Source organism: Sylvia atricapilla, chromosome 16 (assembly GCF_009819655.1).
Source record: "Sylvia atricapilla isolate bSylAtr1 chromosome 16, bSylAtr1.pri, whole genome shotgun sequence".
Classification (NCBI taxonomy): domain Eukaryota; kingdom Metazoa; phylum Chordata; class Aves; order Passeriformes; family Sylviidae; genus Sylvia; species Sylvia atricapilla.
The window spans coordinates 8,241,976-8,261,095 of NC_089155.1; the positions used below are offsets into that span (position 1 = coordinate 8,241,976).

General features: G+C 55.8%; 1 protein-coding gene across 1 annotated transcript; it reads right to left on the reverse strand.

Annotated features, from left to right (window-relative positions):
• Nucleotides 1-7,690: 7,690 nt before the first annotated feature.
• Nucleotides 7,691-16,196, reverse strand: SAMD10 (sterile alpha motif domain containing 10). The gene is made up of 5 exons (XM_066330442.1): nt 16,127-16,196; nt 13,706-13,899; nt 10,146-10,314; nt 8,698-8,838; nt 7,691-8,430 (listed from the first exon to the last, which is right to left on the reverse strand). The coding sequence occupies exons 1-5, from the start codon at nt 16,194-16,196 to the stop codon at nt 8,366-8,368; spliced, it is 639 nt and encodes a 212-aa protein (XP_066186539.1). The 3' UTR covers nt 7,691-8,365.
• Between the last annotated feature and the right edge of the window lie 2,924 nt (nt 16,197-19,120).

Below are 19,120 nucleotides of genomic sequence, written 5' to 3' on the forward strand. Positions count from 1 at the left end.
GGAGCGGAGGGTGCTCAGCAGGGTGGGAGGGACGGGCACAACCCACCTTCTTTGTATAAAACGAGGCATATCCGAGGCGGCCTCGCTTCCCAGCCTGGGAGCTGCCTCCCGGGAGAGCTCGGCTGCCTGGAGGTGGCTATCGGGCAGCTCCACGTGCTGGCTGAGACCAGGCAGCACCTTCAGCATCTTCGAGGGTCCCCTCCTTGCTGTAAGCCGTGCCCATCACTCATCCTGACAGCTGCTCCACGTGTGCTGAATTGCCACCATGTCCATTTTCTGCATCCACAAATCACGGTTTTGCATCTCCGGGAAGGGGATGAGGGTGAGGGGAGGTAGGGGAGCTTGGCCACCCCGGGGTTAGACAGGGGCAGGGAGAGCAGCTACAGGCTGGGTCAGGTGCAAACCTTTGAAATTGTGCAATATAATGGCACCCACGTTGTTATTTTCAGGATCTACTGAGCAGAGGGGGCCAAGGAATGGACTTGAAAGGAACAGCAAATGTTAAGCAGATGCTGAGGGGTGCTTTGTTTCATAGGCAGAGCTGTGCTGGGAAAGGCAGGAGGAGGAGGAGGAAGAGAAATAGGGGCTCCATGTGCTCATGGGAAACCATCATATCTCCTCTTGCACCATGGCGTTGTTGCAGAGGTGGGTTGTGGATGAGAGCTCATCCTTGCAAGCCAGCATGATGCTGTGGAGGGGCCACGTGGTGATTCCCAGTGCTCTGGCCCCCTGTCCCCACTGTCCCTACCGTTACCACCACACGAGGCAGGAGGAGGCCAAGGAGCAACACCCAAGCACACACTGCAACTGTAAATGCTGGAGAAGGTGCTTGGCAGCAGGGATGAAGCAGTCCGAGCCACTGAGCATGTAAATTAAATTTATACGGACCCCAGGAAGAAGAGATGAGGGAAAACCCAATTATATAGCCTGTATCAGTGAGCTGCTGCCACCCTACATGCAGTCCTGACATTGCTTCTCCAGCCTCTCGTGCTGGTGCTGAGCAGATCTCCCTGGAGCTGCCCTGTGCCTGCCAGGATGCAGCCAACACAGTGACCTCCACCCCGGTCCAGAAGCAATTTGGGTATCCCTGACAAGGGGTCAGTTCTGGCTTGTAAAGACACCTGGCCAAGAGTTTAAAATTCCACAAATGTAAAAACCACCCTCTAAGGAAAGGCAGGAAATAAAGTGTCTTTCTGGATGCAGATCCTCTTGGGATGTTGGGATCTGGAGGCAGGACAATGCCCCCTGCTCAGAATAGGGCTGGCTGATGGGGCATTTACACTTTAAAAAGTAATGTAAACCACATTTTAGAATCACAGTTAGACACCTTCCCTACACCAGGCTGCTCCAAGCTGTGTCCAACCTTGCCTTGAATGCTTCCAGGGATGGGACGGCCACAGCTTCTCTGGGCAGCCTATGCCAGTGTCTGACAAATGGGCTGCAGCAGCACCCTTCAGACCCTTAAGTCTCTTAAAATGAGTGTTGTGTGTGCAAAGCCTCTTCCCCATGTCGCTGCTCTGGAGACATCCCAAAACTCCCACTAACTGCTGTGCATATGGTGGTGTGCAGGGCCAGCCTCTCCACTGGTGAGATGGCGAGATGCTTAATGCGTGGGATTGGGAGCACTGGGAACACTGGGAGTACTGGGAGCCCAGACCTCAGCCCGTGTCTGCTGAGCCTTGTGCACCAGGCACAGAGACAGGGAAAGGGCATGACTGATGCCCAGATCCAGCATGGGAGACTCGGCATTCCCTGCCTCCCAAGGCTTTATCCTGGGATAAAGGATCGCAGCCAGCTGCTGCATCCCCTTTTATCTTTGGAGTGGCAGGGGGACAAAGCCCCTTGGAGCAGCCACATGCTCACACATCGGCAGGACGGGCTGTGCAGAGGCTGGTCCGGCTGAAGGAAAGTGATTCCCGAACAAAGAGGGATTTGCAGCTGGTTTGTGCGGCAGCATCCGGGCCAGCCCCAGCCTCCTCCCGCACGCTGCTCCACAGCCCGGGCCGCTGATTGGAAACCGGAGCCTGCTATCACTCCGACAGCCAGGAATTATGCTGATGGATTTTTTTATTATCCCCCCCTCCCCCCCTGTGCTTGAATGCACTCAGAAAATATAAGCAAAAGGGAAAAAAAAGAAAAAAAAAGAAGAGCGAGAGAAAATCCAAACAGATTCAATTTTAGATATGGCAACAAAGCAAAACGGATGCAGCGCAAAGAGGGAAGGCTAAGGGGGGAAAAGCTCCTGCCTCAAGGAGGAGCTGTAAAGCTCCCAGCAGCCCTGAGGCTGCTGTTTATGATTTACAGGGTTGTAGGGACATGGGGGCACTCCCCATAGGGACCCATCCTAAGCCGAGGGCACCAACAGCCCCATGGAGGACAGTGGGAGCTGCAGAGATGCAGGACAGGACTGGTGATGAAGTTATGTGGCTTCATCAAACGCTTCCTAGTCTTAGAAAATGTATCGTCTGATAGGAAGTGGAGAGGCTCATTTTCTGTGGGGGGTGTGAAGGATTTTCCTGGAGGACCCAGTAACAGCCTGTGCAAATGTGCTGCTTGGGATTGTTGTGTCAAAACCAAAGCCCAAACTTGTCTTTTCCAAAAAAGGCACAAGTGAAATTCTGTGGATGTTCAACTTGGCTTTGCAGCAAAGCTGCTGGTGCATCCAGGCTGGGGAGCAGATCTGCTCAATCCAAATGATACTTGTTTTGGATCAATTATTTGTCTCAGTCCTGTTGCCTTCCCTGGGCTGCCTGACCCCCACCACTTGCTGCCTTCCCTCTGGTGGCTTCCAGCCTGTGGATGCTGCCTCCCCCTTACTCCAGCCTTGCCAGGTGGTCTCATGTGCCACCAGCCCCAGTGCAAACAGGCTCTGACCCTGCCCAGGTGCTGCCAGCAAACCTGCAAACCTGGCATCACCCTGGTGAAAGCAGCAGCACCGCAGCTGCATGTGCACTCACTCCTCTCCATCCTTGTCCTAGTGAAAGCACCACAGCCATACCCACATTCACTTCTCTCCATCTTTCCTGCCTCTGTATCATGCCCACTGGCCCTGGGAGTGTTTCTGGCTCTGGGGAGGCAGAGCATTCAGAGGGCATCCAGCAGTTGAGAATGAGGACCAAAAATGAAGGAAGTAATATAGGGAAACAAAATGAAATAAAGCAATTATCCCTGCTCTGATACTTTCTAATTAAGGCAAGTGTCACCCTTATTAAGAGGCCATTAATTCATTGTCATAAGTCACCACCAGAGTGCAAGTACCAAAAACGTGTCTGTGCCATGGGGAGTGGAGCAGCTTCCCCTCCTCCTCGCACCACAGGCTCCAGCCCTGGTGAGAGCTGCTGCTTGAGGCCACAGGGCTGCTCATGGACTTCTGCAGGAAATGCCCTGTCCCCACACCCTGGGCTGTGCTTTGGTGTGCTCTGCCACGATGCTCAGGCTATCCTGAACAGGGATGAGCCCATCCACCTGCGTCCCTGTGACTGCACACTCTGCCCTGTGGGCTCCAAATGGATTTGGGCTAAGCATGTGGTGAATTCTCAGCAGAGATCAGATCTTTACTGCTCTGGGTAGCCAAGACACCAAAGAGCTGTCCAAATGTCTCCAGCCCTGTGGTCAAGGCCAGCATTTCTCCCTGCATCACCTCCCATTAACAGCCAGCTCTGTCTTGGCAGCCTCTCATTATGTATTCTGCATGGAGGGCCCCACATCAGCTTAATTAACAAGGTAAGAAAAACGGGACCTTTGAGGAAATCTTAATTATATTATCCATCTCACCCTGAGTGGCACCTGATCCATCCCAACACTGTTTTCAAGTTCATTAGCAATAAATCAAGATTGATTAGTCCTGGATGTGCAGCAAGAACATACTGGAGCAGAAGACTTCTGCCATCATTGCTGTGAGACTCTGTGTGTGTGTTCCTGTCTTGTCCTCCAGCACCAGGCAGTGGGATGGGGACCATGGGTATGGCATGAGGCAGAGGGAGGTGTGCCAGAGCTGGGATGTGGCTGTTGGAGCATCCCAGGAGTGGCTGTTTTGCTGGTGCCTCACTCTTCCCTGGGATGCTCTGACTTGGAGCAGCACCTAGGCAGCCCTTCCAGGCTGCTGCACCCTTCTGGGGTTGAGGAAGCCACAGCTACTCTTAGCAGTTTGTGCCAGTGCCTCACCACTGTCACAGGGAAGAATTTCCTCCTAATATCCAATCTAACCCTTTCTTCTGCTGGTTTAATGCCATTCCCCCTTGTCCTGTCACTTCATGCTCTTCAAAGACACTCATCTCCTTTAGGCACTGAAAGTGGCTCTAAGATCTCACCAGAACCTTCAGTTTTCCAGGTTTACCACCCTCAGATTTCTCAGCCTGTCTTCATTGCAGCAGTTCTCCAGCCCTTGGAGCATCTTTGGGTTTGTACTCTGGACTCACTCCAGCAGCTCCACAACTTTTTGATGTTGGGATCCCCAGAACCTGAGACAGCTCTGCAAGTGAGGTCCCTCTGGAGCAGAGCAGAGGGGACAAGCCCCCCTCCCTGCTGCCATGCTGCTGGGGATGCAGCCCAGGACAAGGCTGGCTTACTGGGCTGCCAGCACCTGTTGCTCACGTCAAGCTTCCCATCCAGTGACTTGGGGTGGTTTGCAATCCTCCCTGTGCACCTGATGGGATGACAGGGTCCTAATTAGATCGAGTGTGCAATCCACTGGGGACAGGCATTCCAATTTAAACTGGCTCCAACTCAGCAGAGCCAGTGGCAGGTGCTGCCACCCCTGTGCCCAGCACAGTGTGTCCTCCCACCCCACTCAGCCAGGGACAGCACAGGCTGCCTTCAGCACCTGATGTGGATTTCAGGGTTGGAGGAATGGGGAGCATTCCCTGCCACAATCAGCAGTGCTTCAGAGCTGGAGGAGTTTACATCATCAAGCCAGGCTCAGTAATTACTCAGACAAATTTGCATGCATTTTCTATGGGCATCTCTGCTGGCTTTTTTATTTTCTGCTTGAAAACCTTGCTGGAATCTGCAAACTGCCTCTGCCACTGGGAAGGGATTGCTGGATTGTTCCTTTCTAAGAAGATGCTGAACATAACTCCTGATGCCAGTGACACTTTGGCCCTCTTATTCAAAACAATTTCCAACAAATAAAGTGGCAAAAAAAAATTATTAGAGACAGGAGTTGTGTGGCCATTGCCTGTCCCTGTGCCCTGGTGCATCCTCCTGCCTGCTGCAGGGGACTGAATGATACTTGCTGGTGTTTTCTGTTTACTTTAATTGTTGTCTGGTTTTAATATTTCATGAATTGATTCATCTGTGTTTCATTGTCGGCGCTGTTTGTTTTGGGGCAGTGCCTGGAATATCACTGGCAGATAAGTGCTGGACAAGTAGAAGGTATTTTTCTTGCTCAGCAAAAGATGAGGAGTGACCAAGCTGTGCCTCAGTCTGAGAGGATCCTGAGCAGCATCTGCCTCCAGTTCCCAGGGGCCTGGTGCAATACTCACCACCCCGAGTTCTCACCCATGAGGACAACTGTCCTTCCTTGAATCCACCATGCAGATACATTTCGCTGTATGTCCAGGGCTACCCAAGTCAAAACCATGTCAGGGCTGCTCTGGATGCATCCCTGCTGCCTTGGGCAGAGTCCTGGGTGTTTCTTGGACAAGTCATGGGCATTAGGTGGCACCAGACACTGCCAGAGCAGCAGTTCAGAGCCAGCCTGGAAAGATGCTCTGCTCTCCACATCCCCATCCTCATCAGGGCAAAGACACAGAGCAGGGACTGGGGGCAGGATAGCATCCTCCTGCCAGCCCTGGGAACATTTTTTCACTCTGCTCCTCCACTTCGTTCTGTGCTGGTGGGTGTCAGAAAGATATCCAAACAGGGGCCATGGTTGGGGCTCTGGCCGAGTGTAATTGGTCTGGTTTCTGCTTTCTTATGTGCCTCCTTTCTTCCATGCTGAGGAGCTGGAGGGAGCCAGAGCATCCTCACGAGTACAGCAAGGGCCAGCCGGGTTTTGGGGCAGGATCTGGGGGGAGCCCTGCCTTTTCCAGAGGGTCCGGGGCAGCCCCAGCACTGCTCTGTGCACCCCAGCTGCATTCCAAGCCAAATCTCCACCAACTTACTGCATGAGCCCAGCTGGAGCCTGGAGAAGACATTTCTCCCTGTGCAGTTCCCAGGCTCTGGAGAGAAGCTCAGCGTCTCCCTCTAACGATGTGCAGACACCTGCAGCCCTGATCTGTTTGGGCTTCTGGTCCTCTCATCACCCTGCAGCTTCCTGTGCCTGCCCACCACTCCCACTGCCCCCTGGCTCCCCACAGGACAGAAACAAACCCCACCGTGGGGAAGACGGGCTTTTTCCTGCTTTCTTTTCCCTTTTCTTAAAGCTCAAGAAATTCTGCCAGCTCTGTTGCTCCTGAGTCTCCGGTGAGGTGAGAAGAGCAAATTTTGTTGCATATTTGAAAAGGTCAGTATGGAAACAGGAGGAAATTCTAATTCCTGCGTCCTGGGGTACTGGGGACTACACACAGCAAAGCTCTGGAGCTGCTTCCCTGCAGAGGGAGCTGAGGGTCACAGACCCCTGACCCACAGGCAGAGAGGGAAGATGTTCAGACTAGTATGGAGGGATTTAGGGCTGCAAACATCTCCTGAGCATATCCAGGAAGGACTGAAGGGACCAAACTCACAGGTTCAGGTGTGGGAAGAGTCAGAAGAGCAGTGAGTTAAAATAACAGTCTCATTTATTACCAGCAGAGAAGTGATGCCTTAAGTTTTTGCTTTCATATTTTCCAGATTCTGTACTGCATTTGTATATAACTCTGAAATTCATATAAAGTGTTAGCAAGTTCTCTTCACAGTGTAGTTAGACAAAACAATCCTTTTCCAGCCCCAGAACCAAGGACACCGTTGCAGCTTTGGGCCCAAAAAGTATAAATGACAGCAAATTGAGGAGGGCAGTCTGGGAGGATGGAACTTCACAACCTGAAGCTGTAATTGGACAATTAACCCCAGTATGTAAATGGATCAAAACTTATAAAAGTGTGAAAAAGTGTTACCTGCTGTCCATCTTGGGTGGAGCATCAGCCGGGCTCTTATGCTGCCCAAGGTGCATCCTTTGAAGGCCTTTTAAAATAAATACCTACTTTATTCCTTTAACACTGTCTAGTCTCTGCTCTAGGTAGCCTCTCAAGGTATCAGAAGCAGGCAGGAGGGTGCTGGCTGGGGGGCACTGTGACCTGCCTCCACGTCCCAATGCCCCAGGGGTTTTGGGGTGCTGCTGTTTTTGGACCCCCATGAACCACAGCCCTACCCTCATCACTTGAGGTGGAATGTGGGGAGATGACAGCATCCACCCTTGCCAAAAATCCTGATTTACACATGGATTTTCCTCATCTGCCCACAAGGGCAGTCTGTAGCTCTGTATGGGAGAGTTTAGGTGGCGGGGGTCTAACAGAAAACACTTTCACTGCAATGATGGTGAAGGTCACCAGGAAGGTGCCTGGCTTTGGTGACACCATCACCAGCACTTGGGCAGGAGGTCAGGACAAGAACCTGAAAATGCCTGGGTGAGCAGAGCTCTGCAGAACTGGTAGGAGCATGGAGCAGAGCAGGACCATGGGGGCTGGGGAGGGCCTGGCACCCAGTGATCCCCCAACCCCACCCTGGGTAGCACCCATCACCCCCCAACGCCATCCCTGCCTGCTCCCCCCAGCCCCTGCACGGGCTCCCCTGTCTCCCTGTGGTTGAAAGATGAGGTCCTGGCACAGCTTCCTCCAGGCCATGGCACCCTCTTGGTGCATCCAACTCTGCTTTTACTCCCAGATTTTTCAGCTCTGATGACTCAGCTCCTTTTTTAACTCACCAAGTGGAGCTGGGTGCTTGGGTCTTGGCCCTGCTTTGAATTCTTTTGGCCGGTTGTATCATCTTATTTGCTACTGATAACGTCACCTCCCCGGACACTGGAAGACAGCCCAGTCTGATGAGGAAACCAAAGCTCCCTAAATAAGCTCCAAAGCATGGACATGAGTTGCCGGGTGCTGGGATGTTGCCCAAGTGCATAATGCTTCAGTGTCCTGCACATGGCTCCAAGCTGTCCCTGGAATCACTGCATTCCTGTTCTCCACAGTGCTGAGCCCTGCCTTTTGCCATCTCCTTTTTTCCATCTCTTTCCCTGGGAATTGTCAGGCTCAGGTGGATGGAAGTTCATCATCTGTCCCAGCAGCTGGTTTGCTGATTTTCCTCCACCCAAGAGCCGTGTCTGCTGGAAGAAACCTTCCATCCCTGCACAGGAATTATTCCTTTAAAAGAAAGAGAAGGAAGAAGCAGAAGAGGAGCCCTGGAGTGCCTGGGAAGCTTGGAGTGTCTCTTCTTATTCCAAGCGTGTGGCTCAGGTCTCATATCGGCGGTGCACAGCCCGTCCCAGAGGAGCTTGGTTCACAGTGTTGGTGCAATCTGCCAAACAGACGGATCAGCTAGGAGACATTTCCAAAAGAAGCTGGAACAAGGTGGGAGAGGAAGGAATAAACAGCCTGCAGGGTGGCGCGTCACAGCTCACCCACTGCCAGCCCTGGAGAATCACTTCCCTTCCGTGCAAAAGGCCACTGATGGATTTTGGGCTGCGTGTGGCAGCCTGTGCACCACAGCTCACCCCTGTGCTCCATGAACAGTCACAACCCAGCCCAGCCCCGGAGCCTCCCCTGGCTGCCCCATTGGTCCTACCTTGGCTGAGCAGCTGCAGGTTCCGAACCTCCTCTCGCACCTGGAGCTGCAGGACCTGCTGCAGGACCTCCTGGCGCTGCGTCTCCAGCACGATCCCCATGCGCTGCAGCTTCTCCCCGTTCAGCCGCAGCAGCGCCCGGCCTGCAGACACAGAATGGCTCAGTGCCTGACCTGCCCCGTGCAGCCGGGGGATGGCTCCAGGAAAGGGCAACACAAAGGGGAGCCCAGCAGAGTGAAGGAATGAGGAGGGAGTGCTCCCTCACTGCCTGGAGTAGTGTGTGGAGTGACAGGGCGAGGAGGAATGACTGGCAGAGGATAGGGTTAAACTGGATATTGGGCAGAAATTCTTCCCTGTGAGGGTGGTGAGGCCCTGGCAGAGGTTACCCAGAGAAGCTGTGGCTGCCCCAGCCCTGGAAGTGTTCAGGACCAGGCTGGACAAAGCTTGGAAAAATCCAGTCTAGCAGAAGGTGTCCCTGCCCATGGCAAGGGGGTGGAATGAGATGAGTTTTTAGATCCTTTCCAACCCAAACCATTCTGATTTGTGACCTCGGTTTGAGAGAGCGCCGGGTGGCAGCTCATGTCCCCAGCCTCTGACAGGTACCGGCACTGCAATCCTGTAACCCATCCCCGCAGGCAGCAGCTTTCCATTTCTCCGCTCCACCTCCCACATGAGGAGATGTTTTCCGAGTGCAGGGTCCCCATGTGGGCTGGTCATCCCCGGGGAATGGGGGTGCCCATCACAACGCATTAGCGCTCCTGTCCCCACAGAGCCACTTCTCTCCAGTCTGGGGCTATTAGAGGAGGGATTTTAAACCTGCTTTTGTCCTTGCTTCCCAGCATACACTCACTAATGCTGCTTTTGTTGCCTGAGCAAGGGCTGGCTGAGCTCTTGCATTAGGATTTTGCATCCCCCCCAGGCAGTTCCTGCCCTCACTTCCCTGCCACCATCCTCTGGTCCTGGCAGAGCTCAGTCTGGCCTTGCACATATTGAAGTTAGACTGGAATGATGCTCTTACACAGAGGTCAAAGTCCCTGGGAGCAAAGGGGGAGGGAGTAGATCCTAGAGGTAAGTCCTGGAAGGACTTGATTGGGAGTTGGATTTGGACCTGGACAAAGACCTTTGAATCTTGGACTCCAATTGGGCAGAGATTTTTCCCTTCCGCAAAAATTTTCAGTATTTAAAAACTTTAAAAATATTGTTCTTATTATAGTTGGCTAAGTGAGGAGAAGACTCTTCCCTATCTTATAAACCAATTTAATAATTTTAAAGACCCTCCAGCCTGTCCTGGAACTCACCCTGTGGCAGATGCCTCCTGCCCAGTGGGCAGTGTCACTGTGCCTCCTGCTCTCACCCTGGCTGCATCTCACGGGGAGAGGGGACAGAAATGGGGAGCACATCTGTCTCCTGAACCAATGTCCAAACAGCCTTTCCCAGGAGCACACTGTACCTGTGATGGCGTGGTGGGAGAACGCCTCGACGTAGATGAGATAGTTGTGTGGGCAGTGCTTCTTCAGCCATTTGCACACATCCTGCTGGGTCCACAGCACCACTGGCTTGACCAGGCTGCCCAGCGTGGGGCTGGTGTGGTAAATGCCATAGTGGTCACAGCCACGGACCTGAGGGGAGTGGGAGAGGAGATTAGTTAATTATATTAGGGAGTTAGTGGGATTCAGCCCTGCAAGGATGAAAATGGAAATCTGTCCATGGGGATGAGGCAGATGCTGGTTGGCTGCATAGGATTGTGGTGATGCTTTGGCTTCACATCCTCTGGCATCTCTGGGCTCACCCTGAAAGCAGAGAAACCCGTAAGGAAGGCAGGGAAAGTGGGGATGGGAGGTCGAGCTGGTTGTCCTGCCGTATATAGACCCAATACTTTAAACTTCCCAGCCCTCCTGCTGCAGACAAGAGACCCTGCTCGCCTCCCCTACACGTCCCCCAGCCCAGAACAGCACTGCACAGGCTCAGGAGATGTCCTGAGGGGTCCTCAGGGTCCCCACCTCACCAGGCAGAGATGGGCATTTGCTGGAAGCTCTCAGTGGGGAGGAAGCCAGTGAGATCCTGGAGGACAGTGGGAACTGGTGCAAAGCCATCCCCAGCAGATGTTGGTACTGGTGCAAACTCATCCCCACCAGAAGTCCCCAGGAAAGCAGCCAACAGCCAGCTGATGCCCTGGAGTAGGAAGGACTCTCCCTTTCTCTCCTTCTCAATCCCCTTCGTCCCTGAGTTGACTGGTCACAACAAAGTCCTGCAGCCTTGCAGGTGTCTAAGGCCACCTCCGAATCCTACAGCCTGTTCCTGGGGTAGTGCTATGCTCAGACACCCGGGACAAAGCAGAGTCCCCAGCACCCCAGTGTGCCCTGGCCACTCTCCACCACCATTGCTGAGCAATGCCATGAACAGTACTGAGTGATGCCCACAGGGAGACGGGCTTATGTGACAGCATCCCTCCATCCCACCTTCCCTCCCTCCAGATGTCTGCTGCAGTGGCCAGTCTCACTCTGAGCCACCCAGTCTCACCCTGAGCTGCTTGGCAGCTCCATTTTCTCTCCCCCATCACAGCTACTCTGGCCTCACAAGGTTGTTGCAGCCTGGACTTGTCTTGTACAGAGCAAATCATACACCTCGAGCTGTGACTGCACAGGGGAGCAAGCCTGCTTCTCCTAGGGAATCCTCCAGGTTGGCTGGGAAATGGGGCTGGAGGATGCAGGAATCTCCCTTCCCCTGCTTTTAGCACCCAGGGGAGATTGGGTAGCTCTCCACTGCTGTTGATGCTGGGATTTCATCCTTGAGCAGTGCCAGCAAACATCGTCACTCCAAAGCATCCACTTGTGCCCAAGTTGCTGGCATTGTCCTGGGCTGGATCACAGGCAAATTGGGGTGGAAAAGGCATCCCTGCATCCCACAACACAAGGGGACTGAGCTGCCATGGCTCACCCATGCCCTCGACACGGCAGGGACAGAGCAGGAATAGCAGCTGATGCACGACACACCGGCATGGGAAAGGTCGCCAGCGTGTGGCCCGCGGTGTGCCAACATCGACCTCTGCGTGTGAACGCTGGCTAATTAAGCATGTCTAATAGAGGAGCAGGGATAATTAGTGTAAGAGGGACTCCAGACACCCCGCAGTTACTGAAACTAATGATGCATTCCTGAGAGATGCTGCAGAGGAGGCAGTGGAAGGCTGGGATGTGTCCCAGGCAATGCCATGGAGCCTGGGCAGCCTGGTGGGGCCGCTGCCTGTGCCCAGGGGAGCGTTTGAGCTCGGAAAGGAACTGTTGTTCCTCAAGCAGAGCTCGTTGAGAACCTTCAAGAGAGAGGGAAGAAGGCGAAGTTGGGAGGCTGTACATTAATAAGTAAGGAGTCCGCCTCCAAAGCAGATGAAAAATCCAATAGATGATGCGCAGGATGTAGTTTCCGAGCTAAACCCTCACCTTAGGGGGAGACCCTGGCAGCTGCCCGGCTCCACCAGACGCATCCCGGGAGTGGCCTGCCCGCGGGAGCAGCCCCAGCCCACGCCGGCTGCGCGGCTCCTTCACACTTGGCTGAGCGCGGCGGAGAGTGTGCCGTGGGGAGGAGGAGGAGGCGGCGATTTGCTCTCTGGATTCACTAACGAGTGATGATGAGAAGCGGAGGGGCTGGGGGGAATAACAACCAGCTTCCCGGGAGCTTACCGCGAGCTTCCCACAGCTATTATCCAAATAACCCTCCGAGGCACGGGGAAAGAGGTGACAAACAACTGGCAATCTCCCTGGGCACGCACACGGCTGCACGCACATCACTCACCAGCCCTGCAGCGGGACCACCCCGGCATCCCTAAACCCCGCACTGCCTGCTCGGCGTGCACTCCCCGCTGCCCATGGAGGGTCCCCAAGTGAGTCCCTGCGCTCCCCAGAGGGGCAGGGGAGGTGTAAGGGATCATGGGTTTGTTTTCCAGCCGGCTGAGCCGCGCTGTCTCTCTGATAAACTCTCAGCCGTGAATATCGCGCTCCGGTGTGGAGGAGAGCAGGCAGGAAGGCTGGGAGGCTGCTCTGGCAGCAAGGCAGGAGGTGGCTGGGGGAACCGGGGCGTGGGAGCCATCCCTGGGCACTGCAAGGAGCAACTTGCGTCACCTCCCTTTGCTCTGGCATTTTTCTTTGCTTATGGCAAATTAAGAACCTTTCACTAAATCCTTCTGGGCAGCACATAGAGGTGGAGGAGGGAGAACCATGATAAGCCACATCTGGCAGCTGGAGAGCGGCTGGTGTGTCCCCATGCAGGAGCCACCTGGAGGTGATGGGACAGTGCCACCAGCACATGGGACACTGTGTCCCCTGGGACTGCTGCTCCTGAGAGCATCACGACTATACCCATCCCTGTGGGGTCCCTGCTCCCTTCTGAAACCAAACCAGACAGGCCCTGTGATATAAAAGCCTCTCCATGTTGGCAGCTGGAAGCCAGGATGTTGGATTTCCCGTTTTCTTTCCAGCATTCACTGTCTGCATGTGCCACCTCTGAACCTGACTCCCAGGGCCTTAAGGAGGGGCTGGAAAGCACCAGGAGCCACCTGCAAAGTTGATATTTCTTCCTGTGTCTGTGCAGCAGTGAATGGATGGAAACTTTTGGCTCAGTCTCCATAGTACAATAAAGTTTCAAATTTTAGGACAATGGTCCAAACCTGGCTAAGGGACATACACAAATGCTCAGCGATTTTAAGGCATTATAAGGAATTTGGTCCTGGCATACTTAATGCAAAATGGTATTAAGTGCCAGCTCCAGGTGGGAGGGCAGGTGATGCACAGAGGGGAGGTGACATGGAGAACTCACCCCAGCACAGCCCGAGGCCTGATGAAAACACTAAGACATTTATTTATGTTACCATAAACCAAATCCCCAATAATCATGAAGACTTTCAACAGAACCAGGTCTGAAGTCCTGATCCTGCAGGCCAAGAGGAGATGCTCCTGTGGGGGTGTGGCAGACACAAGGAGCCGTGTCCCCTTGGCGTGCCCGGGGTGGGGTGTGGGGTACCTGCGAGCCCTCGGTGCCCGGCTGCCGCAGGAGTTTGACGGTGCGGCCGCCGTCGGGGCGCTGGCTGCGGCCGTCGTGCCAGGTGAGGCTGCTGCCCGGGTTGCGCTGCAGGCGGTAGCTGAGGTTTTCGGCCGACACCGTGTGCTCCAGGAGGCTGCGGCAGAAGCTGAAGTGAGCAGAGGCGGCAGCGGCGGCTGCAGAGGGAAGGGGGGTGAGAGACGGCCGTGGTGCCCCATCCACCCCATGCCTGGGCACCCAAAAGTGCCTTTTTTACCCCACAGGATGCGCTGAACACAAGCTGTGGGCCCCCGTCTCCAAAAACTCCCCGTTCCTGCCTTCCTTTCCCATTGCCAAGAAGAAAATCCACCAGCCCAGGAACCGCCAGCTGGCGCTGGGATCCAGCAGGCACCCGACAAGATGTTTGCCCACACAAACCCCTCACGAGCGACGTTTGTTTTGACACCCGCCAGCCGAGCACCTGGCACGTGGTGAGAACCTCCTGCTTGTCACTGCCACTCTGCTGGGACAGCGACTGGGAGAAGGCCCAGGAAAGCTGCTTCCCATGGTCCAGCCTAACAGCAAACTGCCACTACCCAGGGAAGAGGAGCAGAGAAACCCTCCCCGTGCAGCCTGATGGAAAAGGGAATGCAGGCTGGTCCCCCAGCACAGACCATGTGTGCCTGGGGACAGCTACTGTGCACTCCAGCGGTGGCTGAACACACACCAGCCCTTCAATAATGACCAGGAAGAGACATTCACCCACAATGAGTGCTTCTTGTCCCTTATTCATAGAGTCATAGGATATCCTGTGTTGGAGGGGACCCACAAAGGTCGTTGAAGTCCAATTCCTTGTGTTTTAACAAGCTGGGGTTGTTGGGGTTACAAAGAGGTTGCAAAGCTTTCCTTTGAGGGGGGCTGAAGGGACCCAGCTGCCATAGGAGGAGGGTGAGTGGGTATTAGGGGCTCACGCTCTGTCTGCTCCGGATAAAAGCCAGACAGCTTGACATAAGCAGCTCTGATCCGCGGGAGCAAAGACCAGAGCATCCCCCAGCTCACCTGCTCCCACCACGGGGAACCAGACAAGTCAGGAACCACCTCCAAGAGCAGAGCAGCACCCAAAGAAGACCCGCTTCCAGGACAAACCACCCTGGGAGAGCAGGAGGGCTGGAGAAATCCTCATGCAACTCATTTTCTTAATTCGTGGGTTTTAGGAGGGAAGAGGTTTCAAAGACACCCCTCAGGTATACCTCCATGCAATAGGAGAACAACTGGCCAAAAAAAGTCAAGGTAGAGCAGAAAAGGGTTGTCCCAGAACACCCAGACCACATCACACAGAGTTGTTTCTTAAACACACACAGCAGGAAGGATTGCTATGGGGAAACTGAGGCAGGGGACCTATCGGATGGCTGGGGAAGTGATTTTAGAGAAAACCAGGTGGAGAGAGATCCCTGGAGAGGCTCAGTGGGCAGCAGAGGCAGGGCTGGCAGCGGTGGTCTCGGCACCTGTCCCAGGAGATGGGGATGTCTCTGATGACTTCCAACAGTCTCAGACACCCTGAGCCTGTCAATGAGGACCAGAGCGGGCTGTGCTCCCTCCAGCCAAGGATGTCTCAGATGCCACTGTCCTGTCCTTGGCACCCTGAGCACTGTAGCTGTGCTGGGATACTTCCAAGCTGGAAACTGCCCATCCCACTGGGTGCTGTGGCAGATATAAACCTGGCAGCTCTGGAGGCCAGAGTTGTGCCCTTCAGCTGTGCCAGGGCTTCCCCAGGACTTGCTACAGGGAGTAGAGGGAAGGAGGCTCTGGCCATCAGCAGGACCCATATCCATAGGGAGCTGTGGAGTGTCTGTCTCCAGCAGCAGGATGTGGGTGTCTCTGCTCCTCAAGAGCAGGAGCAGATGGGAAAGAGGGGTGAAAGTCAAAGGGAAAAATGCGCCAGAAAGAAAAGCAGGTCCAAAAGCTTTGGGGGCATGGCTCCCCATTGGAGCAGGCAGTGGCTGCCCTGCAGCCCAGAGGCCCTGGCTCCAGCAACTCCTCCACAGTCTCAGTTTCTCCAGTCCTCCCTTTGAGTCCCAGCTTTCAATCACCTGGCAGCACTCGGCATGGGACGGTAGGGAGGGAGCTGAGCAGGGCATGTGGGAGCATTTTAGAGCAAGGAAAGGACGGGGACAGAGGAGCTCTGTGTCGGGACAGCCCTGGGCTGACTCCACGCAGGGGCATGAGGTGACATCCAACACGGGCTCTCCTCTCCTTTCTGTGCCCAGCCACAGCATCCCCAGGAGCCACCAGCCGCCCTCCACCCCTTCCGCCCCTCTCTGCTACGCCGGAGGCTGTGCCCTCCGGCCAGGAATGCACATGCAGCATCTCTCCCCAGGCCCGCTGGCCCCACTGCCCCCCGGCCGTGCCCTGAAGACCCCTCACCTGGCTCGGGTGGTCCCTGCGAGCTGCGGATGGTGGAGACGCAGCAGAGGGATGGCCGGCCCTGCTGCATCTCGGCGGGAGGAGGGATGCGCGTGAGCGCTCGGCACCGCTGTCACGAGTGCGGCTCCATCCCTGCCTCCCCTCATACCTCGTCCACACCTGACTGATTCCCTCGAACGCCTCCCGCCCACTGCCTCAGAGCACCGGCTGCACGCTCATCCCAGCTCCGGGCGGCCCCGAGCCGCTCTCATATGGAGAGGGGGATGAATTACACCCCCTCCCCGCTGCCCCGTGGGCGTTTGATCCGGAGAGATGCTCGGTGCTTTCCTCTCGTGCTCCCGCCTAATCCGGCGGCAGGGCCAGCTGGCACTGGGATGGACAGGAAGCCTCGGGGGGCTGCTGCAGGGGACACTGCACCCAGCGGGCATCAAAGTGCCCTGGGGCCAAGCGGAGCCACGGCACCGGGGTCACCGGTGGCTTAGGGCAGTCGGGTGCAGGAGGAAAAGCGAAGGAACGTGGTGATGGACAACCTGAACAGGGAGGGGCCGCAAGGGCTCAGTGTGGGCTGCACCTGCTCCCGGCCAAAGCTCTCATGGCTTTGGTCGTGTTGGGGTCCGGGCAGAAGTGGGGTTCCCCCAGAACAGAGGCTGTGCTAAATGCAAGAACGTCCAGGCTGGCTGAGCCCGAGCTGGAGTGAGGAGGGGAGAGCTCGGCTCGGGTCTCCACACAGCCACTGTGACCCCACTATTCCAAGTCCCTGCCAGCTGGTCTAGGGCCCCTGTGACACGTCTGCCCGCCTCCTGTGAGCGACACCCCACTGCCTGCTTGCCGCCGGGGAATCGCTGCCGGCTTGTTTCCATGGATCTTTGATCCATTTTGGGCATCTCTCCAGCCACGCAGGAGGGGGAGGCCAGGTCCGGGTCACCGCAGGGAGACCAGCAGCGGTGGGACAGGGTCTGCTGCAGTGGCAGGGACAGACGCCGCTCCCTCCCCTCACCAGGCTAAACGCTGTTTCCACTCCCGTTCCCTCTCCAGACACTTTTATGGCTGGTGAAACGTGAGTGCTGGAGAGGCTCAGAGCAGCAGCAGCTGCTGGTGGGGAGAGGGACGGGAAACCTCCCGTGGCTGGGCACCTCGGGGCAGGATGTGACAGCATTCCCCGGCAAAAGCATTTCCATGTGGGTGCCGAGTTGGCCCGGGCTGATCACTACCAGCAAACCGGCTGCCAGCGGACTTTCCGTGGATGCTTCCTGCTCGCAGGTGACCAGGACCTGCCCGGGGGACACGGTGGCAGGGTGCCAAGCTGCAGGAGGAGCAGGCAGGGGCACAGCGAGGGGAGCCAAACGCCTGGACGGGCAAAGACTGCCCGACTCCTGCTCTGTCCTCTGCCACCACTTCTAGGGAATATCTCCGTGCCTTTGATGCCATCGCGCCTGTGGTTGTCCCACAGATTTTCCCTCCAGATGGGGCCATATCTGCAGGCAGCTGCAGTGGGGGCAGTCAGGCCTCCCGGGGTCAGACAGGCTTCCCGGGATTAATGGGAGAAGCTTGAAACAAGCTTCACAAGGAATGAAATCACTTTGCTGGTTTGCCTGGCTGCCCGTGTGCGACGACCCTTAAGGGTGGGTGGTCGAATGGCATTTGGGAGGGAAAGAGACATGTAGCACCAAATACAACGAGGGATTTGCCTGTAATCGGAGGTGGATTCCGGGAGCTGGTCGTCTCTCTTGTGTTCCTGCAGGCAGGTGAAGGGTGGATGGGGCCAGAAGTCTCTGAGGACTCCTTGGACAGGGAATTTGCTCAGTTCAGGGAGCAGATCTGTGAAGGACTCATCCTGCTTTTATCTGCATGAGCCATGAGCTCAGCTGGCATTGCCATTGCCCTGGTCCCCTCTGTCCCTTCCATGTGGCTTCACCCTGGTGCAGGGCAGAGCTGTTGATTGTGCTGGTGGAGCCTCCAGGGATAATCCCAGTGATGATCTCTGGGATCCCCCAACACACCTCATCTTTGAAGCTGTGTCTATAGGATGGACCAGGTCCTGCCCTGAGCTATTCCCTAAGATCTGAGGGAGATGAAACCAGACTCAAAGAAGACTGACACCTGTTCCAGCCTCTCCAGATTCCCCTGTAGTGTACTTGGCTCAGGCCCTGGGTGTGATGAGTGTCACCCCAGCACTTCCCTCTGAATTCTCTGCTTGCAGAGACGAGATGGGAGCCCTGCACAGGGATGGAGCTCAGGCTGGTGGCTGCCCACCGCTTGTGTCTCCCGAGGATGGAGGTGGAAGGGAACAAAAGGCAGATGTCCTTTCCGTCCACCCTGGGCACATGCTGAAGGAGTGGGCACAGTGTCCGGGGGAATGTGCATGCCTTTGGAATATCTGTGTTTCTGAGACTCCCATGGGTACAGCATGAGAGTGTGGGGTGAGGGCAGTGGACAGGAATCCAGTGGACAGGTAGCTCTGGGCAGGTTCTCCTGGCAGGAGGCAGGTGTGGGAGTCCACGGACACCCCTGCCTGCAGTGAGCTCCCTTCCACCTTGACATGCTCTTCCCTAGGGTTGTGCCCTGCTCCAGCACCCCCAGGCCTGTCTGCCCTGTCCACTCACCTGCCAAATTTCCCAGCCCATTTCATTGGTACACCACAATATCAAGGGGAGGGCACGGGGACACACTCTCCCCGGAATGGAGGAGTAAAGGGGAAGGTGGAGGGACTGACTCCCGGGATGGAGAGGACAGCACCGGGGATCGAGGGTAGGCAGACCCCTAGAATAGAGGGGGCAGCACCGGGGAAGGGATGAAGAACAGACCCCCGGCATGGAGGGGGCAGCACCGGGGGATGGAGGACTGACAGACCCCCAGGATGGAGGGGACGGCATCGGGGAGATATGGAAGGCAGCCCCTCGGATGGAGCGGATCCCCAGGTCCGTACCCACCGCGTTCGCGGCTGGGAGAAGCGCGTCCCGCCGCGCACCTGAGCCCCCCCGCCCGCGCCCGGTA